A 27954-nucleotide genomic window follows, 5' to 3' on the forward strand; every position below is an offset into this window, starting at 1 on the left:
ATTCAAGCACGTACATATCTAGAAAAACAGCACTGGGTCTTTGAAACCTGCCGTCAAATTTGAAATATCGTACTTGTCTCTTTTATGCTATCTGACATATTTTTTATAGCCATTTTAATCTGTAAAAGTAGTGAACCAAATTAAATTTTTTGTTAGACTTTAAAACAGTTTTTGCTTGGGTATTCACAAGTACAATATGCACATATGTAAAAACAAACATGTTTATAAAGTATTTTGCTCTTGTACTGAATGTAGTTCCATTGAAATGAGTGAATAATTCTCATTTATGGCGCTTAACTTAACTATTTAAGACTGCATTGGTGACCTTACAGATTTCGTATCTATCTTTATGTCTTCCTAATATGTTTGTAACTTTGAGTATTTTAGATATATAAACTTTCAATAATTTTAATAAGTTATCATTGTTGGTTTTTAAGGCAAATAAAACTCTCAAGTTATGCTCCCAACGGATACGACTAACCGCGATATACATACATATTTTAAATATATTTTCTAAACTCCATGCTCTTACTTACATCTAGAAATTCATGAAATATGAGTTCTATATATAAACTGTATATTATATTAAGTAAATGTAGATGAGGACCTTCATCATACATTTTGTTGTTGGCATTAAAATTTATACTAAGTACGTTGATTTCGCTAGATGCATTAAAACAATTTTAAATTCTCGACTCGAGACCCTTTGCTTACCCTAAATAGGTAATTTGATTTGGGTTTGGTTACAGGATAGCCTCTAAATTGCCCTTTTACGATTAACCGTAGAAATATGCATAAATTTCAATTGCAAATTTTACTAACTTGATTAGATAAACGATTCTGTGTGTTTGAGTCTTACAGTATTTACAAGTAGAATAGCTCTTCGTCCATTGCCTCTTGGCTTTTGGTAGTTTCGGAAAGAAAATGGCAAACATTCGCTGGGCTATGAAACTGATCCTAGAAGCACTGGCTGCGCCCAGATGTAGACATTGGCAAGCCGCTGCCAGAGGTGGGCGTGCTCATTGTCTGGCGAGTGTCACTGGCCGAGTTTGTAGGCTTCATTGACAGTAGAATGGATGCTGGTCCTGGCGAGGCAGTCACTGTGATCGCTGGTATATCCGACTTGTTACTATTGGTGGGTGTACCCGCACGGCTACCATTTGCTTCAGCAACTGTTGGCGATCCCAAACCAATAGTAGCCGACATCGGAAGCATGTTGAAGTTCAAGTGCGGCTGCGGTCGCACCGCAATTGCGATTGGCATTGATGGTTTGCGGTTAAGTGAGTGTCATCCATAGTAATACTGCCCACTGCTCTCCGTCGACAATCCACGTGCCAGACTACGCGGCACCGTGCTGTCATAGTAGACCCCACTGCCGCCGGTCGAGGCCATTGAGTGGGGCGGCAGAGGCATGCCTGTTCCTGTTCCCAATATCGCCGGCGGTGGTGATGGTGAGCTCATCAGACCCATGCTTGTTGGGATTAGAGTACGCCGTAAGGTGCCAGCATGCGTATGCTGATGTCCAGGCACCATTATTGTGCCACTTAAATAAGTGGGCGGAATGCCACTCAAGCCCGACGGGCCCAGCATGTGTGGACCTGTGGTGCGACAAGAGGGTAGGGTGTATCAATGTGTATATAACCGGTGACTATCGTTTTCATGTTCTGGTTTTCTTTTCCATATGCTACGAATGTGTAACATAAAAAAGCAGAGCCAGTTGCTTGTCGGGACGATATTTTAATACCTTTAGTGGGGCTATTAATAAGCGAACCAGCTCTTAAATTTAATTTACGTGAATTACAAAAATGTTGTTCATGTCCACTTTACTTATATGTTTTAATAGTGGTGCGTTACTTACCTATAGTCATAGCCCCACTGACGACTGGATGGCCCATGCTTGTGTATATGGTGGGCTGTGAGTGTGGTGCCATCATTACACTGGGCGCTGTGGACGAGGGGTGGTGGGGTTGGGCGCCCGATAAGCCAGCGTAGTTACAGTTGGGCGTCGGTGCGTATGTCATGTAGGTCTTTTGTTTGTTTGGACATAACCCAACAGTTGGCAATGCCATTTTACGGCGCATGCAGATGATGCCGAGTTGTTGACGTTCAGGATGACGGTGACGACAAAGGATATGAAAAGGCAGAGCAAAGTAAAGCAGAGTTAAGCTGGTGCTCATTTATTCTTGCAATTCGAAATGACAACAGTCCGGTCGAGCAAGATCTGGCTCCCTCATATCTGTCACAAAGACGCGTTAACTCCTTTGCTGCATTTTAATAATACTTGTAATCCATTCAATTATAATGAGTTAACCGGTTTATAATCTGGACCGATATCATTTTTGACGCATAGAGTTCATTTATTAACATTACCCATATTTTAAATGTATGTGTATAAAATCAGTTTTATCATGTTTTAAATCAGTTGGCAAACAACATTTATCATTTTTCCTTTTTAGATCAAATAATTATCGAGAGTCTCCCAATCGAAATGTAAGCTACTCAAAATAATCTGCAGGGGCTTAAAAGATTCAGCAGCCCGAATTTGCTGTAAACATTTTTGTATTTATTTTTTCTCATCTTTCATGCGTCAAATACCTTAGGCGCTTGTCTGTGCGGTACAGGTGCAGTAATTTTCATTTCAACCTTTCAACAATGCCCAACAAACCATCTTTATATATATATATATATATAGTTATTCTTGTATAAGGCTGTTATGGTTTTTGTTGCCGCTCGTTTTCCTCATGCTCAGACCCCTTGAAATATACAACGAGAAATACAAAAATTGTTGCAACGAGCATTTGGAGCAAGGCTAGTAACATTTTCCCAATGGTGGTGGAGGAGCCGAGGATGGCAACGGGCCGATTTAAGGACTCCTTGCTTTTGTTTGTCTAAAATGGGTTAAATGGCAAGGGAACTTCCCTGGCGCCCAGTTTCCTCTCATTTCCTTTCAACAGAACCACAACCAGTCCGTTGCTTTTGATGCGCCCTCGTTGTCTATTGTCAGCTTGGGCAAGAACAATGAAATTTCCATATTTAGAAATGTTTATTTACCTAAGGTAATGACTACAGGTAATGGTCGAGCCACTTGTTTAGCACATAATCACTAAGGCACAAGGGGCCAGTAGTCATTACAGCTATTGGAAGGTGATTTTGTTAATTACAGCATTTTGCCTTTTCATCATAATTGTTCCGATAACTACATAACTAGTCAACATAACTGAGCTCTAACATTCAAAACTAACCGTGAATAGAACAGCATATCCAAACTGCATACTCACACACAGAACAGACTCGATAAACAATTTTAATTGGAACTCACCTCGTTCCTTGATGATAGGCCGGACAATGGCATGGGGGCGGTTAAGTCCACGTCAACATCAATGTCGGAAATGTCGTCGCCAAATGTGTCTGCCAGGTGGGTTTCACCTGTTGCCAGCTGTTGGAAATTGCTAGCAGCACCTGCACCGACACCTGAACCTCCAGTTCCCGCTGCTCCATCCATTGGTGTATCTGCAAAGTTCTTGGCAACGCCGCTGACACTGGAGCTCCTTTTCAAACGTCCGCCACGTCGCTGAAGGGTGAGACGGCCGATGACAAGCGTCAGACAGAGTAGAACGCCGGCAGTCACCGATATGATTAGATACAGGTAGAATTGTTCCTGGTGCTCTGCATGCGAAAGTAAGTCAAAGTACAAGAAATATTGCATATAAGTCAGGGGCTTTGCGAATGTATTCCTTATTTTCCTAATGGCAACAACAAGTAACAAGTAGTTAGTTTAAGCCTGACGGAGCAGCATGATGAGTTTTACAGTTGGTTGATCTTCACTGACAGTGTGCTCGTCAACGGGTTGTCTGCATTTGTGTGGCAGGAGCGTTGTGAGTTAAAGTTTTAATCGGGCGACTTTGTTTATGACTAAAACGAAATCAAAAAGTTTACCATGTGGTGAGCAACGAGCAGGATGCAACGTGCAGCACATGCAACTTTGTGTGGGTGGCCGCATTGTCAACCTTTTCCCTCCACCCCTACCAGCCTTCATGCTCTGTTGATGACATTCGCTGAGGCTGACAGCCGTGAGTTACTTTTGAGGCATGGAAATGGGGAAACGGGAAGATGATTTTTTTTCTTTTAACATCGTCTGCAGTGTTTCGAAACGTGACATGGCTGATGGTATTAGTTCATGTTGTTCTTGCCGTTCTCGTCTTCACCCAAGTTGTGTGTTGCATGGAAAGTGTGCGTTTGTATACCTCTGCATTTGTGTGTGTGTGTGTGTGAATAAAAACTTCGATTAGTTACACATGAAAGCCTTAGCTGTACGAACGACATGCCAAAGGGAAACACAACGCGGGGATCTCTCAACTCACTTCGGATGTATAGATAGGTGTTCAGCCAATTTGCCAAGAAACCAACCACTTCGACACGTTCAGTGACGATATCCTCCTCGGTGCAGTTCAGACCAATTGGCCCCCAATCATCAACCATCTGGCACTTGCGGCGATAGAAGAAATTTGCCTTCACTAAATCAGCTCCTTTACTGATCTCATCATTAGCATTAGCAACCATATCATAGCCTTCTGTCTCCAGCTCAATGCCATTTTCCACATTAACTTCATTTCGAGTAGCATCGGTCGTTGTGATAATTTGTTCATTGACCAATGTAGTTGACGCTACCGATTGATGGGTGAATGACTCTTTTATACGGTTTAAGAGCCGCATAGATGACTGTAATCGCTCTGCGAAAAATGGCAATGTGCGAGCATTTTTTTGTGTTAAGACCTAAATATTCTGAGACGACCTAACATCCATCAAAGGCAAACGCAAATATTGCCAGCAGACGCTACGACGACAGCATACATTATCTGACGCAAGTTAACGTTACTCGAAAACGCAAAGCTTGCTTGAATGCGCAGCGAGCATGGCTCAAACGCAAGCTACCCAGCTGGCTAATGAAGACGGATGGCGTGCTCTTAAAATATTTATGTACAATACGCAGTGCCTTTGTAGTAAGCGAAAGACTCCGAGAATGCCGCCACGGCATACGCTTTTCAAAGCTCGTACGAACACGCGACGCTCTGCAACACTAAATTATAAATCTATTGTTGTGCCACAGTATCAATCTGTGCAGTATTCGCTAGTTTCTAAGCACGTGACCGACGACTCCACTAAGAAACTCAACAGCACAATAAACTTACCAAGCTTATACGAATTTTATATAAAGATATGCAAGAGTAGAGCTTACCTTCCAGGGTGCCATCGTTGCGTGACAGTAGAGGCGGCAGGAGTGTGCTCGTTGCTTCTTCTCCGGCAACATTGGCATCAAAGTCAAAGGAGCGACCCACATTGGCACCTTGTAGCTTTGGGGCCGGCGGTATGGCCTCAGACTCTTTGTAGAACTGATCCTCGTCGTAAAGTTCATCTTGGTCCAAGTCTAGATCGGTTTGTTGCGGTTCATCCGACTCAGCAGCTGTCTCATAGCGATCTTTGAGCACCTTGCGGGGTACTTAAATTGAACAAGCTCACTTGATTACGGAAGAAATCAATTGGAATGCAAGTGAAAGTAATACTTACTGCATGTATATACGACCTTCAGATACATTCGCACATCAGTCTTGCAGGGCCGACCAAAGGTGCCGGCATCTGCTGTTACCGAGCAGCGCCGTCGTCCATGACAGATTTGCATCACAGTCTCTGTGGCGTAGGAGACAAGGCAGGCTAATAAAAAACGAATATACTTTGAGATAGGAAGGCACTTAGTAACATATGTATATATGTTTGCTTACTGGGTTGGCCGGTGTCCTCTCGGTTAATGTGGACACTACCTGATGGCCCGCCCTGGCCACCGCACTGGACACTCTCCCGCTCCGTGTGACCAAAGGAAGCACTGTAAATGGCAATGCGAGAGTACGGATTGCACATCAGTGGCATATTGTCGTTCTCGCAGGCCAACTTGCTACGGAATTCGTCTGTTACCGAGGACAGGCATACAAAAAATGATTGAAAATATGTAATAAAAGTACGTTTAAAAAATATGCATTAATTAAAATATGTTTTAATTGCGCTGATTGGAATTTTCAGGATCATTACCATACGACCAGAGCATAAATAAATAAGAGCAAACAAAAGTGGTCAGATTTTTTTCTTTGTAATCTTTTTTCTGAGATAATTCACAGTAAAGTCGATTTGATTGAATTATTGTATAATAATTTGAATTCATATGCTATGTTGTCCAAAATGGATTAACAACATGTTGCATAATTCAAAGCACAAGACTTTTTAAATCGCATTAATTACTCATACGCCTTGTTGCCATTAACTTTTGAGTTGTCATTTCATATTAAAAACGATTTATAAAGTTAAATTAGGCGAGTGCACACATTACAATTAGCTAATAATAACATTGCATTGGAAATGTCATACATGTTTCATTTCATACATACATTTTATGAAAATGTTTGCTTTTCTACAAACTTTATCAGCAAGTCACACTCTTTTAATTAAAATCAATAATTACTATACGAAAAAATTAATTAAAATAAATTATGCACCTATCCATTCAAACGTCAAAATAAATTTAAATAAGCACTTGCCAATGCATATTCATTAGTGTATATTTTACAGTTAAGCCCATATTGTATACTTTTGTAAGTATCAATGTTACATTAATTAATCATACGCCATGTTGTCTTTAACTTAATTTGATAAATGAGTTCTACGACACTGCGCTACAAGAAAATCAAAGTAAAATATATTATCCAATTACTTTTTGTTAAGCTATGTATTATAAATGTTTAAGGGCATTTCTCTCTATTGCACATAGTATGTGTACATATGATGTATACGTCTTACAAAGCAATCTGTTGGAAGTCAGCCAAACTGAGATTTGCAATTGTCAAAGTACAGTCAAGAACGATTTTCAACATTTTCGTCTGCTTTTGCTTGCTTTGCTCAAAGTGGCCCGGAAAGGGTCCAAGCTTAAGCAATTATAAACTGTGCTGCTGGCGCTCTTTTTCTTGCTTTGCACTTTTACAGGCACCTTTAAGTGCTATGTACGATATGTATGTAGACCTACATATATTAATAATATATACATCTCTACTTATATACATAATTTGATGAATACCAAAAGGAATTTCTGTAGCAAGAGTACGGTCCGAGATGAACTTTAATAAGTTTAGTAAATATTTGCATAGCATGTTTACAGGCCTGGGCTTTAGGCAATGACTGCATAGCCCCGGCCCTTGGATGCGACTCCCACATGGTACGTGCACGGTCGTCCTATTGGGTGCTGTGATTCCCAGCTCCGTTTGAGAGTGCGAGTGCACGTTTTATTATTGAGAGACGTGAGAAAAGTTGAAAATTGCCATATTTTTATGACCACAATGTGCCGTCTGGCACGGTGTATGCTCTTCCACCACTCAGTCTTTCAGTCATTGCCAGCGGTGGCGATGATTGTGGCTCTGACTCTGGCTGTGACTGCTATGCAATGTTCGCCTGGAGCTCCGGAGTTGGGCTTGGGGTTGCTTGCGCTTACACGCACATAACCAGGCCGTCATTTTTCAACGTTTTCCACTCGTACTTTGCAGTTTTATTACTTGTCGCTGGTGTCCATAATGAGCAAAAGATAACAGACAATTTAGAAAAAAAAAAACGGCTCTCCTTAATTATATTACCTCTCCAAGGCCCCTGCAGTGCCCCTTGGTTTCCCCGACAACGTGCTAGCCAAGTACTGAGCTATGCGGACCAAGTACAAGCAAACTGCCCTTTTTCAACCCGCTGTGCATTTCCCTTTTCTAATTTGAATGCTGCGCTGCTCTTTTGTCTCGCTCCTGTTTGTTTCACTGCTTCGGTTTGTTTGTGTGCTTTTTAACAAGATAACATCTGCGTCACTTGTCACAAAAAAATACAAAAAAAATTCCGTGAAAAAAAGGAAAATAATATTTCCGGCAAAGTTGCAAAGTGCTGAGAATGGCAGCGAATGGCTAAAGGGCTGTCGCAAATTACCAAAGAATTACATAGAATGAAGAGATCTTTTCGGCTCTGGCAGCTAGAATCTCAATACAGTCCAATTGAACTGTCTGCTGGGGGCATTAAGAACTCGTTTAACGATTGTCATCCAATGGCAAAAATGCCAACGCCTCAAAAGCAAAGTGATTCAATGGAATGAGGCTCCTCTTAGGTGGCTTCATCTGTTCGTTTATCGGCTTTAGTTTACCGAGTGATTACGATTAAACATGAATTGCTAAGCGGATCGTAAATAATCGAGTGCCATTAGCCCAATCACTATTGGCACAGTCCAAACGGAGTGTGAAGGAGGCGGAGTGCTGTGAAAAAAATGAGCACGGAAAAACTATGCAAATAACTCAGCAAAAAGTTTATTCAACTATTTTAATGCTGAAAAAAGCAAATGCAAAAGCGCAACTGCATTTTTCATTATGCTTATAGCTGAATTTGCAGCACAAGCCAAGCATTGCCCTGTACCAGGCACCCTTATCACTATGAAGTTCTATTTAATTGAAGTTCTCATTTATTTTACTTTGGCGCCTTTTGATAATTATTATGATAACACTTTTTATGCTTTACGTGGATGCCATTTCACTTAATTATTTTTATGAGGAACTCTATCGATGTTATTATATAATATCTGGATTTTACAAATTGTGTTAGCTAAGCGATAATAAAATACACAAAAAATCGTTGGACAAGATATCAGTTATAATATTATTCGATTGATTCTTGTGACTGTTCTTTGCAAATGGGTCACTGATTTTCGACTATAAATAGCTATAGGCTTCATATACTGTTTACCTGTGGAATATTTATAGATTCTATAGACTAACTGGAGATTGAAAAATATACTATAACACAAAACTGGAGCATTTGTACTTTATTGGCATTAAAATCATCTGCACGATGCTTGAATAAATGATTGCTTATTTCTTTTAGTGAAAATAAATTTGTTTGTTTGCTACCGAACTTAAATTGATGTTTGGCACTTTAGCATCTGGCAAATATTCATTTTGCCACTGAGCAAATAAAATATATATCATGGTACATGCGGCAAGGACAAAAACGAGAGGCAGATAACCTGGAATGCTCTACAACTCTCGACTCGGCGCAATCCGCATCGATTATATTTTTTAAAGTGCATGCAAGTGTTTGTGTACGGACAAAAGTACCGGTTGGCTGACCTCGTAAAGGCCTGGCATACTTACATGGACGGCATTTGTAGGCAATCTCGACGAATTTTCGTATGCCCGAGCAAGGATCCCCAGTGGTGTGCGTTTTGGAATTCGCAGCGAACTTGCAATGCCTCTTCTTTTGGCAGGCATCCACCACAGTCTGCAGCAGGGCATACTATAAGAAAATACAGTTACAAAAAGCAAGATATAGTGGCTATATGTAGGCCCAGTGCATGTATATAGGATATTGGTAGAGTAAGTGAGCGGGTTCGATGAGGGTGCTATTGATAGATTGTTGGGCGCAGATGGCAACTGCAGCCACATCCTTGAATTTGGTGGCGGCAAAGGAACAACAACGAACAGCGACCAACAATGGATGCTGGCTGGCGCTGGCATGGCGCCACCTCAGCTGCAGAGTCGTAAATCTCTGTCTGCCTACAAGATTAAGCTATGAATGCATTTCATATGCCTTAACAATTCCACCAGGCGCAAAAAGCGGCAAACAGCACTCAGATGTTGCATATGTAATGCTGCATATGCTAGTCGGACTACATATATTGTGTCTGTGTACGTACAGAAGCTGTAGTCAGTGCTTAAAATTCCGCAGAACAGTTGTTAGCCAGCCAGTTTAACTGGCAAGTATGAATAGGTGAATAATTATAATTTTGTTCGAATTTGTAAAATGACTCGGGGCGCGATAAGCGGACAAGAATTTTTGGATGACAAATTCAACTTTAATCGGATTATACATATACCGCACAGCAATTAAAAGGATGTTTTCGATTTCTTTCATATTAATTTTAAGTCAATTAAATTTATATAATTCGTTTATAGTGTATTTGTATTGTATATATATGATCAAACATAATCTAAATTCTTACTTGTTGTGTGCAATTTAAATAAATTACATTAATATGGTAAGGGTGTTATCACCACTACAACGAAGCTCAGTTAAAGCCAAATAATTTGATTCGTTATTAAACAGTCAGATTTTAGAACCGCACTTTGTGTCTCACACACAAAAGTACACAAACCGTAATTGCATTTTGAGGTTACTACGAAGCTCCTCTGCATGCGTATGGAACGCACGACTGCTGCTTGTGACTCGTCTCGTCATAATTTGTTTACCCTCGTTTCTGGTGTCGTTCGAGCATACACTTGCCTCTCTCGCACTGGCTTATGGGTCACTCGCAACTCGCAACTCACATCTGGCATTGGGAATCTGCAGTATGGGGTAACTGTGGCGTTGCTGCAATGTGCCCAGCCCCATAAGTCAAGAGTCAAACTTGCGGCCGGGCGCAGTTCAGTTCCGTTTTAAGGAGCCACCGGAAATGAAGCGTGAGTATCCTGTCCCTGGCCGTGTACCCGATGCGGTTATGTCACACACCGCACATGAAGTCATCGTCTTACTTTAAATTGATGTGCTCCATCAAACGAAATGGGGAAAGCTTCGTCACAAACCGTTTTTGAAGGATATGGTTCAATGAAAAATTAACTACTATACAGGTTCCTCCCACACAGCTACACAATATTGCCGATTGCGAATACCAAACGACCTCATAAATGTGACAAATTGCGGCATATATATACAAACATTCACATGTGAGGGCAAACCACTTTCACAGCACTAAATTATTTTGGAATTGAAGTTCAATTTGATATAGAGTTTTTAATAGGATATGTTGGGTAGATACCCTAAATCACTACAACGATATTAATGACAGTCGCAGTCAAACAGCCTTGATATTTTGATTGCAGTTGCCTATATTTATCCACATATACTAATATTCGCCATTGCAGTAAACATTAAAACACATATCAAAAGACAAAAAAATATTTCGGACTATTGATGTCAGAGTCAGAGAGCTTTGATGGCAACGATTACACCCGCTTGACTATTGAATCGCATATATATAAATAAGTACATGTATAAGTATATATGTGTTTATTTATAAATGCCGTATTTGGTCGGTTTAAGCTTTGACTGGGTTTAAGTAACTAAAAATTTTATGATTTATGCCTTTTGCTTGGCCAAAGTGAATCGAATCGATTTTCATTATGAATTATTGCTGTTTTTATGGCATCGTTCTGCTTCACTGATTTATTTGAACTGCCTGCTTTTCTCTATCGTGTAATATGTGAGGGAGTGTGTATTTGACCAAAAGGCAGCTATTTTATCGCGTTTGTATGTATGGCCTCATCTTTAAATGCAGACTGTGGAATCGTGCGGAAAATGGAAAAATACATTTAGTCGAAAAAGGTAAGCCAAAGTACTGCCTGAGTTGTTCGAGCAGGCTGATGTCGCTGCAATATGTAGAAGGATACACTGTACTAGTCGTATATTTATATATAAATATATATATATATATATATATGTATGAATAACATATACTATGTGAGGCTAAGTATATGAGTGTGCGGGTGTTCAGCAGTGCTCTCAGTGTGGCTGAGCCTTATTTTCGATGATGAGTGCGACGATGATGGAATTGCAATTATACTGATTCAGCTTACCTGTAATCCGCTTACGGTACACGTTTCCGGCGGTTTGACTTCAATTTCAGTGCCGCTGTGGATGACAGCATCGCCAGCACTTCCGGTCGTGGTGAGGTCCTCTTGCGACACTGGCGGACACAAGCTGTGGTCGGATAAATCTGTTCAAGTGGACGAGAGGGCAATTTTTTTGTGAACGTGTCGTTGTCGTCGTCGATTTTCGAAGTACGCTGAAGTGGTGCGAAGTGAGGTGGACTGAAGTGGACTAGAGTGTAGAGTGGAGCGGCGTGGCATGGAGTGGTTATCGGGGTCGAGTGCCAAGTAGAAACAGCATTCAATGCAAAAGCATTTCAATCTGTGAGCATCTCCGAAAACTCCAAATTCGCCACCATGTAGGGTCGGGCACACAGACAGTATACTTGATATGGGCGTATGCGGAGCACGGTTCACTCCTCATTTGCTTTCATTGTGCTTGTCTGTCTGTTAGACTGCCTGTTTGACTGCGCACCACCACTACTCATGTGGGCGTTGGAAAGTACACTGAGTGGCACAACATACCCACGTGCACACACAAATAAGTAAAATACAATGCGTACAATCGACGCGTGTAACGGACAAACTTTAGGCAACAATCAATCAATTGCGATATTGGCATTCGCTTCAGTGCAAGAGCCCGACCATTCGCTGTTCAGTCCACTTGATGCCCTTGGCCCTCATGTTCCTTCCATTCCACAGACATATACGCAGCCACCTACAATTCCAATTCCAATTCGAATTCCACTTCCACTTCACTCTTCTTCGAACGTGACAATGGAACTTACCACCCGCTCGTCCGTACTGAGCCAGTTCTATGGAAATGCTAGTGCCACGTGGACAGCTGAGTGACAGCTGTTCTGAATCGCATCCGGCACGCTGGTACGTCCGCAAGGTGGCAGCGAGCAGAGCTGAAAGCAAACAACGCCAAAATCGGGATGCATTAATATATGTATAGATATAAAGAACAAAGCGAAAAGAAAAAACATATATATGAATATAAATGTATATATAACGCACAGCAAATGCAAACAGACAACAAACTACAGTATAGACACTAGCAACAGTGGTTGCGCTCCAGAATTCGACTTAAGTGAAATTCAAATAAATCAATATTATTACGTCTACCCCATAAAATAAGATAATATGCTTCAAAGGTATCTAGGCGTCCGAGCATACAAGAGAGCTTTTTGAAAAAATTAAATTTTCACATTCCAAACATTTGGTAAAATTCCTGTTCAGGATACGTATTTATTATCATTTTAATCAAAAGCTTTATCAGTGTCACAGAAGGGAAAATAAACTGCTACATGCCGAGTATAGAATTCAATTTTATTTTTCTGTGTACAGTATATAAATTGGAATTTTTTTAATCAATTGAAATGTCATGTCGCAAATTTGTATCAATTCTTAACGTTATCTGTGGCTAAATAACAGTAAAATACAAAATTAATTGTATTTATAATAAACTTTAAGCGGAATTGAATTGATGTGTACTGAACTGTAGCAGGTATTCACACAGTGTCTAATGGAAAAATAGTCTTGAAGTACAAGAAAGTAAATTGAATTTCCATTATGCAATCGTTCAGTCTTCAACTTAACTGACACTTGACACCTAAGCAAACTCAGACATTCAATTTCATGTGAAATTATTCCCCAACATTTTTTTTCGTAGCATTTTGGCAGCGGAAAAAATGGTGCGCCATTTGTTTCTGTTTATTGTACATTTCTCTTATCCACTTTAGAGAGGCGACGACGGTGATGGGGCATCCTCTGAGCCACTGACTTCATTACCCAAATTGTTTACGTGTGTTTGTTGTGTGTGTGAGAATGTGTGTGAAAATGTGTGTATGCATGAGTAAGTGTTTACACTACAAAACAAATGCCTTACAATAGCTGCCAAAGGGGGATGCATGGTGGAATGTGTGTTACGAGCATAAAACGATGGGAACTAGAGCAATACGTGTGTGTGTGTGTGTGTGTGTGCGTGTGTGTTACACATGTATACACATGTATAGACAAACATATTCATGTTATTTTTGTATTATTGAAAGCCAGTTTTCGCCGTGAATTCCGCTATGATAGATTGTTTGAGTTTTGTGCAAAAGTCAGTTGCACACATGAAAAACTATAAAAGCAATTAGCAATGGCATTATAGCCAGTTGGAAAAATTCATTCTATAACATGAAAGGATATACGCTGGTAGTAATCAAGTAATAACTTGAGTAAATATTATTCAGTTCTTGTCATGTGTCGGGTATACAAAATGATCTCAATTATGAATAATGTTTACAGATTCCTTTGCCTGGCTGACTGTGAATATTTCATTTTCAGAATTAGTAAACAGCTAACATGTTCAGGAGAAAAAAACCGTTTCGAGCATCTTAATAATTTGTAATCGCAAAAGAGGTAGGCTATTAGAGAGATGGCTGGTAACGACAAACAGCAACATCTCCTAGGTGGTAGTACTAGCCAGCCCCAAAGTAAGTGTAACACGTGTGCACATTTATATCCTCCTAAATCACAAAACCAGGCGGCGTCTTCCCGACAGTTTACGACCACGATGCGCCCTTAGGCTGGGTCTCCGGCTTCAGATACACCAAGCACTCCAGGTGGACGTTTCATGCAAATTTATGCTACATAAAATGATAATAACTCTTTCACTTTTCATAATTTTGGTAAGCATTTACCCGGCTGTTTAGTTAAGCAAATGTAGACCACCACGCCGACCACGCAAACACAAGTGTTAATATTTATAGAGTAAGCAAATGAAGATTGGAGGTGTAAACGATTATGGTATACCCTGTAATCGCACTAGACTGCCTGATTTGTACAAATATGTATGCTGCTGTAAGTAAGAAAATATATAACGGATTGAGTGAGTATATTTGTCCTATCTTAGTTCGGAATTACGTTGAAAAAAATTCTTTGTATACAAATTTTGAATACCAAAACATTCTGCATCATTTCTTTTAAAAGTTATATCACTTGACATTGCTGTTGTGTTCAGAGTAGGAAAAAATAGAAAAACAAGAATATTAACGACCCAGCGGCATGTATTGTAAGTATATGGCCGCAGTGTTGTTGAAGCATCTACTCAGAGGTGAGGATGACGAGGTGTGGGAGCCTGCTGAGGCACTCGTGTGCGAGTGCTCAGGATCCTGTCGCCTCCAGTTAAATTTTACAGCTCAAGCAAGACACTAAAAGGCATCGCATATGACAATGGCACAAGGACGACATTCCTCACCCGTCCCCCACGGTTGTCCTTCACCAGGCAAGCAAAGATGGGAGATTAAAGCACATCTTAATGTGAACCGACTCTGGGAAATGTAAAAGAAGCGCATAGGCCGTGAAAGTTTCCGTTATCAACGCGACCCAAGGCGCCAGTACGCGGTCTAAGTACACGCACAATGCCAGGACAGTGCCCTTCAGATGTCTCCTTGATTAGGGGGGTCGGAGTAAACCATATGTACCAGACTGTTGTGTTTTTTGTGTGCGGTATCTATTCTACCAATTTAAAAAATCAAAAAATAGTAAGAATGCTCTATTCGATATAGCTCGACTAGGAGATACCCTGAACCCAAGTTTTGCTGTTTCTTAATCGTTCTTAATTTTTACGAAATCATTAAAATTGTGGCTTTATTTATATAGGTACTCGTTAACTTTAAGTTATTGTAGAAATTATTACACTCAAAATTTGAAGTCTGTAACTCTTATAGCCTATGAGATCCTCTTTCATACTGAATATATAAGAATATATAAAAAGCTTATGTCAAGTGAGAAGGCTGTATGCTTAAAATTGTGGGGTGGAGCTGATTTCGTCAACGTACTACATACATTGCCGCAATTTTATTATACCCTTTTGAGGGTATACAAAATTATCAAACCTCACAGCTCCAACGATTGAATATTTATGGCTAGCATGAGACGCACGAGTAATAGCAAGTGACGAACAGTTTAATGGAAGTTGCCGGAGTTGTTGCTGCTTTTGCGACAACACATAAATTCAAAGTTTAGACGAAGTTGTTGAAGCAATGTCCTTGAAATTAATGACCCAGACCGTTACGCACTCGAAAAGAACGTTTGAAAAAATATTTAATTGCACTTAGAGCCCTGTTAATAGATGTGTGCAGATGAGCGTAAAATATGTTGATACTCTTAAGGGGCACTTGAAAGTGGTGCTTATTCTCTTATAAATACTTCGGTAATTGTATAAGAGAACATTGACATACACTTGTGAGACATGCAATTTAGCACTCATCGAATTTAATCATTTAATTACCAGATTGAAAATTTGGTAAATGAAAAGATTCATTTTTCTTTCAAAGTATATATCTTTTTGCACATCATTAAGGCAGAATCATTTATTTCTGTACTGCGGCAAATATGGCAATTAATTTTTGCAAGCATATCCAATCTGACGATTGATTCAATCGATAAGTGGTGACAGAAAATTCAAATATAGGAATTTTTCTTTGGAAAGAGTCATTATACTTCGTAAATATTTCATAGCACATGTATATGAACACATTTATATTATGTATATACAACTATAAATAGAAATGAAACCATACCAAAATCCGACGTGGATTTTATTTGGTCTACAAAAGATGTGTATATACGTGTATTGTATGTAATGCGTACAATTTTGCGTGTTTGGATATGTCGTGGTATTGGAACTGTTAGAAGTAGTCTCAAAGTGGTCCATGGTCATGATTCAACATTTATGACAATGAAACGTGGATTGGCAGCATCTCTTTTCGAGTATCTACTGTGACGGGCAGTTAATTAATGTGGTTTAATTTATGAATGTTTGCTTTGGCTACCCTATTAATCATTAATGACGAACATAAATATTTGGTCGCTCTCGCTTTTCAGATCATTTGTGAAACTTTGTCCGTAGAAAGCAGTTTCGTTGCCTTGAACTGAAACTGGACAACGGAAAATACACAAAAGCCATAAACAGCCACTTTGAGTGTGTATTTGTGCTTAATTATGATTTATACATAAGTACATAAAAATATATGAATATATATGTATATACATGTACAAATACATAAATACGTATTTTACAGAGGGCAACGAGGCGGATAAAAACGCCAATTCAGTTCTTGGGACTGGCATAAAAATGTGAAGCAGGAGTTGGCGCCTGCATTCGGCAGCAGGCATTAGCTAAAAAGCGTCACAGGACCCCAGTCGTGGGATGGCAGCGACAACAGGGGACGATTATTGCTACAGATAAAACGGACACGACGCGAATTTCTATATGTAGATGTGGCTATACAAGTATCTGAAATGCCAAATGGAAAAAAAGTAAAACAAAACATTTACCCAAAGGATCAACTCGATAAATAACTTCCGGCATGACGGGCCGCGTCAGCAGGCACACAACAGTCAGAAACCAGGCGATTCTGCTCCAGCTACGGCCCCAGGAGCTCTGGTAGTGCACGTGCCGACATTTGCTAGATTGGGGCTGCGGTAGGCATGTGGCATAGCATTGCCAGTGCTGCCGTTGCAGATGCCGTGCGGGATTGGGCTCCGGTTCGGCCATTGCCAACGCCCGGAATTGATGTTGATGTTGTTGTTGTTGTTTTTCTTGTTGTTGCCGTTGCTGCTGTCGTCGACTCAGTCTCCGTGTTGGCCAATGTTATCGTTGTTTAGCGGCTGCTGTTGATTTGATGTTCTTTATGGTCGATTTTATTGCGTGCCCCCAGATTTGGTGATTTGAATTTTTTGAGTTTTCATATTTATTGTTATCATCAGCGGCGTCGATTGTAATGCCTCATACGACTGGTCAATATACTCGCATTCGTGTTCATGTTCATATTCATATTCATATTGGTATACATTTTCGTATTCATGGCATTGGCATCGTCGCATCGATCATATCATCTGCTTTAATGGAAAGTATGAATCAATATATAATTTTGTTTTGTACACTTTTTATTTGCGCTTCATCATACTAAATTCTGTACTTGCTTTATAGCTGGAATTATTACACAAAATATTTTGATTTCTTTATGTCACTTTTTTTATGATTTAAATTGTGTCTGGCTTGTTAGTTTTTGTGCTGTACAAGAAATTCAATTAATTTAATTTCACACGCTGTTAGCGTCGTCTTTTTTTTGTTGCGATTTTCTCTTTTTTATTTATTTTATCAATTTATAACTGCTCTATGTAGATTCTGGATTTAAATACACAATTTCATTACTTGTTACGTAAAACTTTATTGTTTAATGAAAAAAAAAGGACCAACATTCGCTTTGAACATTTATTATTTGCTCAATAAAAATTATTAAATTATGGGATTTTCCATTTTCGCGCCTTTTTTCTGTTGAGTTTGAGGTTGTTTATCGAATTCCAAATTAATTTTAAATTAAAATTCGCTACTCAAATTAATCACAATTAATTAGTTTGGTTAACAAATTGTAAACTTTTTGTTTTAACAACACCCAAAAGCGATTCTAAAACAAATTCAACTGTTTGTAGCAATTGCGAATACGGCAGGATTAGCGGTAAAATATCCATTATTTTTGGCACATTGTTTTCATTAGCTTCGAGGTAATATTCTCATTTAATTGTAAATTGCACGTTCAATTTTTAAGCCTGTATTACTAATTGTGTTGTTTAAAATCAATTTAACGATTTAATACAGGAATTAAATATTTTATTTATGCTAATAGGAATATTTGGTTTTACTGTTATTAGTAAAAATTTACTTTGTGTCAAACTTGACAAAATGCTCAAAATTTGAAATATACGAGACGGTAGCTTATTCCACGGAATTTCTAATCTACTGATCAAATTTTTGTATCAGAACAACATTTACATAAGATTTTGGAGTAACTATATATTATAAGCATAAAGCTACATGAATGTCTGTTTTTGTGAAAAGTTGTGAATATTTTTACTTCAAGTTTTTAAAATGTATTATTTTTACGTTTGAAAAAAAGTACACAAAATAATAATGGATGTAGAATGGAATTTGCTATTTTGGCAGCTGTCAATTTTGATAGAACCATACGAAACTCTGACTATCTCTTTTTCTCTGATACCCCATCCAGGGTAGTTTTCTATAGTTATCGGCTTCCATAGTTTGGAACAACAAGTGAGTTGAGGGCGTTCTGGCTAGATTAAAAGTACACAAAAGGTATCAATTGTGTTCATTTATCCATGAAATTCTAACATTGATGTGCGGCAAGCCAGCAAAAGCAAACCGTACGAGATGAGTAATGGGCAACTTACATACATACACACACACACACAAAAAAACACACAAACACACACACAAACACACATTGCCAGATACAAACACAAGCACACATGCAAGCACCCAAAAGCCCCAAATTTACAAAAAACACACACGCATAAACAAAATACATGAGTGGTGTATTTGCTATGTGGGATGTTTTCGGATGCTGCAAGCTGAGGTTTTTGTAAAGTCGGTGAAAGATGCGAGTTGTAGTATGACAAAACATTCATTAACTGACACTTTCGGGCGGCTGGTCTAACAAGGCCGTAGCCGAATGTTGCTTCTGTTCTGTCCGCTGGAGTGACGGATGAACACAAAATGATGAAAGCTAAACCCCAACGAAAGGGGAAGCAACTTTCGTATCGGGTTGAGTATTAAGCGTGTAGGGACCAAACAAATCCCTTGTTATCCTGAGAGCTATGAGTAAGTACGTCAGTTTCAAGCACACAAAACACAAGCACACAAACAGGCAAGCATGTAAACACACACGCGCAAACACATGCACATACAGAAACACTCGAGAAGCACACACACACAAACCTGCATATGTTTAGCTGCTATGCTTGGCTAAAAAATGCTTCTTTATGTTGGCTTAATGTATTTCTCGGCGTTTTCTTCGTTATTGTTCGCCTGCGAGAAACCCAAAAACCGCAAAGTTTCAAAAGCAAACTTCATATTTTGCAAGCTGAGCGGAAAGTGCTTGTCCTGCTCAACCCGCACCCGCACCCGCAAACACCACATAACCGACACCATAAACCTTCTACTGCCTATGGTCCTACTAGTGACACCATTCCATATGCTTCTGGGGGATGCAGCTGCAAAGGCAGCAGTAGCAGCAATAGCAGCAGCAGCAACAGTAGCAGCGGCCAGCGTTGACGGCAACGTCAACGTCGACATCGACGTTTGTGCTTGTCTTGAGTTGCCTTTGTATCTATATCTGAATCTGTTGGATATCTGACGTGCCGTCGAAGGCGTTTTAGTTGTTTTGCTTTGGCTTTGGCTGCTTGTTGAAGGTTTTGTAAAGGTTGTTGCAGCCACCACTCATCATGATGAACTTTCTGGCGAACTTTGGTTTATGGCTTTTCAATGTTTTTCTTTTTCAAAACTAGTATATATATATATATATATATATATATATATATATATATATATATATATATATATATATTCATATTTATATTTATATATAAATATTTTAACTTTCATCTTGCCCAGCATCCGCTGCCGCAAGCAAAAATTTTACTTGAGGTTGGACCCAACTACATACATAGCGGTTGGATATTAGTTGCTTGGCACTAACAAGTTGAGTTGCGTACAGTTATTTATTAGAATTTATTTAAGCGGAAAGTTGCGCTCGCATTTTCTCATCTTTTGTGCTCAGTTCAATTTAGCGGAAAATTGAATTCATATTGAAATTGGTCGGTCAGCGAACTTATCCGCGTCCACCCAAACTCCATGCAAATATCAAACAGCCAGTTTTTGCGACTCGCTCAAATAGCCAAATAAATTCAATGGCGTTTTCAACACATCGTGTCCACCGCAAAACAGGAATACACAGCGGCAGTCACCAAATTCATCAGTGGTTTTGGTCGCAAACAGATGAAAATACGCTTTATATCTGTCAACTCAATAATTTGCTAAATTGCTTGATTCGTTCGATAAAACTGTAAATTTATATTTATAGTCAGTCAATTGAAGAACGAATGTTTCGCACAGCCGTAAACCAAACGCTCGGGAACAATTGGATAATCAAAATTGGACTAAATATTACACGCAAATTGGGGTGAATTGTGCAAGAGTCAGCCCAAGGGAGCAAACGAACGAGTTTAGATTAAACCAGATTCACCTAACTTGGGGGATGTCAGGCATTCTAAATTGAATACATAGATTGTATACAATGCGGCCATAAATCTTCAACTGGCCCAATTGTCTCAAAATACAGAACTCATATTCACATGCAGTGATTGATAGCCACGGCAAAGAGGATCTTGAATATGGTAATTTTCGTAGAACCCTTGCCTTGTCGGTTGTCGACACCAGTGTTCGAAAAAGATAAATGCATGCTTAAGGAATCCCAAGCAGCTTTCAGAGGTCTAAATCAAAATTATGGCTTAGCGTCAGAACTCTGCCAACAGGGATTGGAAAGTTTTGCGAGCTGCGTAAAGCGAGCGAATTGCAAGGGGCTTTTGGGCAGTGAGCAAGGTAAATATTTATTGGCTCAATAATTTGGCAACATTTTGCAGGATTAATGTGCAAATTCCAGAGCTATAAATTATTTCCAGCCGTATTCCTAAATTATATAAAATAAATACAGAATAAAAAAGCCCGACGCAATCACGAAAAAGAATGTATGGGTGTGCTTGTGTGTGTGTGTACAATACATACGAGTGCCTGTGCGAGTGCGTGTGTGTGTGTGAGTTGGGGGAGCCTGTGTTTTTGTGCAAGGACACGCAACCATAATAAAAACTTGTTGAAAAATTTACGAGCACAGCAGCATCAAAGGACAAATCGGACAAAACAGGCCCAGGCAATTGGCCACGTGAGCAACCGCTGGTCGGCTGCTGGTCACGTTCCGGTGCCTCTACAGATCCCAATCCCGGCGTACTGTGCAACGACAAGGGCGTGTTTATTTATGTCGTGGCTACCGCTGAAAAGTTTAGTCGTTGTACGTGTCAAAAACTTTTGACATTGCAATAGCTTCTCGCCTCCTCAAGAAGTCAGCAGCTGCATTTGGGGGACCCCAGCTGTCGGCCTATTAAATCTCACAGACTACACAGTGAACCTGGCAAACACCGCTGTGCCCCAGCACAGTTCGAATGGCAAAGTTAAGACACTGACTAATTTGGTTAGCGGGTCGCGTACAACTTTCATTGGTAACTAGAATATGTTATTAAATAATGTCTAGTACATGAGCAGCTACCTAACCAAAAATCACAAAACAGCCACGTGACACAGCCACGACACAGCAGCAACCAAGGCAATGATGAAGGCGAAGACATCCGAGCAGAGACAGAGACAGAGGTACAGGCAATGCCAATGGCAGAGGCTGTGGCTTAGGCTGTGGCAGTTGCTGAGAATGGTGTCTTTATTCAGTAAATAATTGATCAGGGTTCGTGCAAATCTCGGAGCATCTGTGCTGTGTTAAATATGCCGCATATTAAATTTGGTCTAGCAGCCCTGGCTCATGCTTGATGAGGGCATAGTTAGGCCAGTCAAGTCAGGGAGTCATATTGACCACAATTGCCCTTGTCCTTTATTACTTGCCCAGCATTATTTTTAATCATAGGCTCAGCTTTAATATATCGTGCAACGAAATGAACACAGCCTTCAAAGATTATTTCAATATACATAGCTGGCAAGGAACAAAAACCCAAAAAATGCTAAAAACATTTGATGTTCAATTTGTTATTTTAATTGAATTAAACTAATTTCAGATATGTAATTGAACAAAGCTATTGAATATTGTTCTTTAATCTGAAAACTCAACAATTCACGAGCAGCAAATGCTTTTCATGCCCAACAAGGGAAAAACACCTGTTCCGGGAATTTTCCAAAAGGTAAAGCATTTGGAGCACTTATATGAAAATATACGCGAACATATAATAAAGTGCGTGTGCCGCAAAATAAAAATAAATAAAAATGAAAAAGAACAGAAAAGAAAAAAACCACGAGTAAAACCAAACAAAAAATGGTTCGTGGTATCAAGGGCAAAAACATACATTTTCCGCTTTACGATGGCATTTGGCGAAAGTAAAATGAAAGGGGCTCTGAATGGCCAAAGAATGGCGTGAGACGATGGTCATGGAGATGCTGCGCAGCTGCGTCAAATGACGAAAGAACAAAGAAAGGCCAGTGGAGTCGAAAGTTGAAGGAGCCGAACTACATATTCGGATACGAGCCGTGGCCGAGTAAGCGATGTGGGATGCTGGCGGGGATATAGAAGATGTTGGGATTGCGGGGTGTGGCATGTGGCAAGTGTACGCGGACGGTGAAATGTTGGCTCTGTTGAAGGCAATAAAATGAAATTACAACTTAATTGTCATAAATAATTCAAGAGATTCCTTGCGAGCAAAGAACGCCAGAGTCAAAAACTGTGCGTTGCGAGCGAAATCAGAGCGACCCGCAAATAACCCGCCTGCGTCACTCTCTCCCCCCCGTCTCCGCTTATCACTTCAACTACAAAACCCCCGCCACCAATAAGTGTCCACCTTCTTCTGCATCGCTTAACAAACATTTTAAAGCCAGCTGCTACTTTAAGTAAGGATTTCGTGCACGGCAGCTTCAGGAGCAATATTATGTGTTTTATTATTAACAAAGTTAATCCCCTGACCTAGTTAAGTCCACACACACAGACACGCACACACACAAACAAACCCATACACAAACAAACACACGTACAAACAAGCAAACACACGCTGAATTTACACGAATAAGCTGATACGAAGCCGCTGAAATGTTGGTGCGGTTGGCCACAGACCGACCGCATGAGGCGTTAATAAAATATTAGGAGTGCTCCAAAAATAAATAACTGATTACTGCAACCAATCCGCAGTCGCGGACAAAAGTCAAGTGGAATTGATTCTATTTGATTGCAGCTTAAAATCGGTCTAACAAGAAACTGCGGTCAGATAATCTATTTGTGGCAATTTCGAAATTGATTTGCAAGCCAATCAACATCAAACATTATTTCCCATATGCCTCATCTAATATGTTATTCTGCTTTGAATATTCGAATATTCGTGTGGATGTTGCATATTTCTCTATGACATATTCTTCAATTATGCAGAGAATATTCTTGAGGCTCTTTCCAAACAAACAACAAGTAAATAATGGTAAATTAGCAAAATGAGGAAAGTTCCACAACAATCATACACACACACACACAAGCACACACACACACAAACGCATATACACTCAACCGCCCACATGCTCAAAGGCTCACAATTTGGGGGGCATGGCTGGTCCTGATTGCCAGTTAAGAATGTGCAAACAAACAAACAAAACGTCGCGACGGCAGGGTCTGATTGTGATTGTTAAGAGACGGGACAAGGTCGGGGACGGGAACGGGGACAGCGACAGAGGCAGGGAGAGGGCCAGGACTGGAGCCATACAAATGGTAAAGGGCAAGAAAATGCTTACGAAAACAAAAAGAAAGTATAACATGTGTTCGATGCCGCTTCGAACCGCTACAGTTGCGAGTCTGCTAACGGGAACATCATATTTCTATGCCCTTTTTGCCAATAAACTGTTTTGCGAGAGACGATAGACGGCTGCCATCCAACACAGTAGGCCTTTAAAAAGTAACACTCTGTTGAGCAAACAATCGAACAATTTATTTTGGTTTAATAATAATAAAGGAGACAAAATGGGAAACAACAAGCGAGCAGCGCGCAAAAGTGCAAGGCAAGTGAAAACCGGATAAATGTATAAATGCCCGCCAGACATCGAAGTTGACTTGTTTACCCTTAACGTATATGCTGTAAAAAAATGAAAAAAGAAAATTCATGAAAATAATGTAAATAAACTCTTTCAGAGATGTACAGCGAAAGAAAAATAATACAGAAGAAAACAAAATTGTAATAATACAAGTGCGAACGTTATAAAAGTTGAGATAAGGTGTGGCCAAATATTAATTACTTTAAAATTAAAGGGTGAAAAAAACATTTTTAGTCAAATTACATTTTGAATGTTCTCTTATTTGAAATCCAAACAGAATTAAATATAATATTATATTATTTAATTTTCCTTGTTAACAATCCTTACGATGCTGAGAGATAAGTGAATCTGGATGGATCAACTCGACTTTAAGAGGCATACATAAATTTCTTTATGTATTTAATACGCCTTATTCCTTTACTTTTTCATTTATGATTGCAGGGTATAAAAATACTTGTATATAAAAGTCACATATACATACAGAAACACTGTGCTGCAGTTGAATAATATGACGAAAAAAACACAAACAAAAAAGAAATTTGTATCAGTTTTAAATTTTAAAATGTTATAATAAATTATGCTGACATGAAAAGGAAGTGAATGTAACCCAATAAACGGAGAATCAGTGACAGATCTGTCAATCAAATCACTCGACTGTGCTATATTTTCTACCACATATCGTTGAGAGTGCAGACAGGCTTTCAACATGTAGAATAGGTTGGCTTATGGTTGAACATGCAAATACGCCCAAGTAGGATATATTTTTTATATATAAATTTCAATCATTGTAAATCTCTGTATCGCCTCGGCTTTGATGCTGCGCTTAATGTAGGCATATAAATTATCTCCTTCGGCCAGTTACAAAAAAATGCACAACTTTAGTTTTTCATTTTCAGCATGTACAGCAACTGTAGAAAATTAAATTAAGATTAAAATAAAATGTATGGACTATACTGTGAAGTATTCATTAAATTATATATTTTTATGAAAAAAAAAGATTAAAAAAAATTCAATTTGAAATTTAAAACAAATATCAAGCCTAATTTCCTTTCGGGGAAATGCTTCGTCATATTCGTTTTGGTGTCCTCGCATCCTGATGTGAGGGCATTTTAATTATTCTATTTGAGTACTCATTTAAACTGTTTACATAATCACTCAAAGGTATCCAAGGATTTACATTAAAGCTTCAATGCTCTTAGAGATATTGGCAGCCCGGATGTCAACTTTTTCCCAATCGCTTTGCTTCTCACAAATCGGATCAGAAGCGTACCCGGACTCGTTAATCCGGTTGAGCGATTATTAACTGCTTTTTGTGATATGGGCTAGTTAAAAACAACTCGTAAGATTATTCATCAAACTTTGAATACAAGCTGAATTTTTTGTTATTTGCAAGTTGCGATTTACCTGCAGATTGCTTGTCTTCTATTCGGTAAAAGATTTGAGAGGAAGCCATTTATAATTAAGGTAAAGTTGCTGAAAATCTAACCACGTAATTAACCAGAGATGAAATTTCTCCGATGACCAGATATTTTTGGTTTAGCAGCCATCCTCAAATTTGCTGCTGGGTACTCTCTCCTCTTCTGCGATAAACTTGCGATAATTTAATTACACGCGCAACTCGAAACTGATGCTGACTGCGATAAAATCAAGCGTGGCTGGAAGAGCGAGGGGGGGGGGGGGGGGAATGTATTGTGTTGGAGATTGGATACTGTGACAGCGACAGTGACAGAGACATGACTGAGAGTGCCTCGAGTGGCAGTGCCAGAGCGACTGGACTCTGGTAAGTGGCAGCAATGTAAATTACGCGTATTAATATCAATTTATAATCCCAATCCAAAAACCGAACCGAAAAAAAGAAAATAAAAGATATAAAAATTGCACAGTCAGTATGCCGACGATGATACTGCAAATCCGTGATAAATCCTTAAAAATTACTTTTAATTTCGCAACCAAGAATGCAAAGCCTCGAATTGATGCCACAGCCAGACGACAGGCAGTCCTCGTCCTGCTGCACTGTGCACAGTGAGACTGAGATTGAGAGAGCCAGGGAGCCACAGAGCCACAGAGAGAGGAGCCATCCAGCTAACCATTTACCCAATTGACTTAGCCAGCTATCTGCTATCAGCTATCTGCTACAGTGTAGAGGGCCGAATCTAGATTAAAATAAGTCGAGCGATGAAAATAGATTACGCGCGTATTTTGCGAATGATGCGGCCGGGCAGGGTAATGCTGAAGAAGAAGCAGAAGCAGAAGCAAAATTCGATGTAGACGCCTGCGGCGCCGTCGTTGTCGTCGTCGTAGCCAGCGACGTCAGCAGAGGCGTGAAGAATTCCCCCCAATTTAATTTGAGTTTTCCGCCGTTGCCGTCCCTTTGTTTGATTAGTCGATTTTGTGGACTTTGGCGCTAATTGTGCACATCGCAAACGCACACACATACACACACACACACAACACGCACTAAAGTGTGTGTGTGTGTGTGGAATTGCATATATGTAACAAATTTGTTAAAGTGCGTAGGCAAAGGGGGCAAAATTCGCAGGACCAATGCCGCATCCGCTTATGCTAATCAATTCGAGTTGGCTAACACACATTCAAAAACACACACACGCACTCTTGTGCGCGTTAACAGTGAACCATTCTGTTGCCGTTATTTTTGCAATATTTGCATAATTGCTTTTGTTGCTTTCGTTTTGGTCGGCTTTGGCATGATGATGCTCGATGCTCGATGCTCGTTGCTGGGTGCTATGTACTGGGTGCTGAGGGAAGCATCAGTGCCTCGCTGCCTCGATGCTCGGCGTGTGCCAAATATTTACACATCGTTCCCCACCGTGGCAGGCATCAGGCCAGCTAGCAGCCAGCAGCCAGCAATAGTCAGCCAACAACTGTAGCTGTGTTGCCGTCTCAGTCAGTCAGAGTGTGGTCGCGCAGTTTTTGGCCAATTTCACAAGTTGCACTCGTGCTGCCGTTGTTGGCATACACATTAACATATTATAATTAGCACGTTTCCACTGGGCCGGGTAGCATATATTTTATACGCATTGCACAAATAACACGGCAAAGGAGGCGCACATGGTTTTAGTGGCAGCGGCAGTTGCCGCAATGCGATTATTGGCAGCATTTTGAGACGGCTCTGGCACGGGGTACACGGGGTACACGGGGCGCAGCGATAGGCACGGATACGGATACGGAGACAAAGACAGAGACAGAGACGGGCTCTTACGGCGTTTTGGCGCTCCACTTTTTGAAATCGCGACCGCAACGAGTTACTCTGCCAAATGCGCCGAACATTCACGAGTTTTGGCATCCCCGGCGCGACGACAGCCATTGGCGATGGCCTTCGAACGTGTCAACAGCATCTGTGGCTATGCTGATGCTGGTGCTGATGCTGATGCTGATGTCACGCCAACAGCCAACATCAGCAGCAGCAGCAGAAATATAAGAAAAGGCAGAAGCAGAAGCAGTACCAGACGACACTCGACACTTACTGAGTGAACAAATTGCGGTGGGGGTGGTGTTGGGCGCCCATTCTGAGCACATTAAAAGAGAAGTTCAGCAGGCGCGTGTGTC

At 40.0% G+C, this 27954-nt stretch overlaps 1 protein-coding gene across 3 annotated transcripts; it reads right to left on the reverse strand.

Moving 5' to 3' along the window:
* Window positions 1-1287: 1287 nt before the first annotated feature.
* LOC6567209 (protein eva-1 homolog C) lies at window positions 1288-27953 on the reverse strand. Of its 3 annotated transcripts, XM_001993581.3 has the most exons (12): window positions 27873-27952; window positions 17031-17594; window positions 12488-12610; window positions 11688-11827; window positions 9210-9351; window positions 5778-5960; window positions 5566-5709; window positions 5237-5497; window positions 4362-4730; window positions 3320-3666; window positions 1859-2027; window positions 1288-1598 (listed from the first exon to the last, which is right to left on the reverse strand). In XM_001993581.3, the coding sequence occupies exons 2-12, from the start codon at window positions 17248-17250 to the stop codon at window positions 1288-1290; spliced, it is 2409 nt and encodes an 802-aa protein (XP_001993617.1). In that variant the 5' UTR covers window positions 17251-17594; window positions 27873-27952. The 3 variants fall into 3 exon arrangements, with proteins under 3 accessions (XP_001993617.1, XP_032596045.1, XP_032596046.1); XM_032740154.2 differs by lacking the exon at window positions 4362-4730; XM_032740155.1 differs by lacking the exons at window positions 1288-1598; window positions 1859-2027; window positions 3320-3666 and having other exon boundaries at window positions 4437-4479; window positions 27873-27953.
* Window position 27954: the final 1 nt, after the last annotated feature.

Source organism: Drosophila grimshawi, unplaced genomic scaffold (assembly GCF_018153295.1).
Source record: "Drosophila grimshawi isolate 15287-2541.00 unplaced genomic scaffold, ASM1815329v1 contig_311, whole genome shotgun sequence".
Classification (NCBI taxonomy): domain Eukaryota; kingdom Metazoa; phylum Arthropoda; class Insecta; order Diptera; family Drosophilidae; genus Drosophila; species Drosophila grimshawi.

What these genes read in the sequence shown, in the direction of transcription:
- LOC6567209 (XM_001993581.3), bottom strand. Translation starts at nt 17,250, where the DNA reads ATGGCCGAACCGGAGCCCAATCCCGCACGGCATCTGCAACGGCAGCAC. An exon ending in CAACGATGGCACCCTGGAAG is followed by an intron (nt 4,731 to 5,236) that starts GTAAGCTCTACT and finishes CATTTTTCGCAG; the next exon opens with AGCGATTACAGTCATCTATG. An exon ending in GCCTATCATCAAGGAACGAG is followed by an intron (nt 2,028 to 3,319) that starts GTGAGTTCCAAT and finishes AACAAACAAAAG; the next exon opens with ACCTACATGACATACGCACC.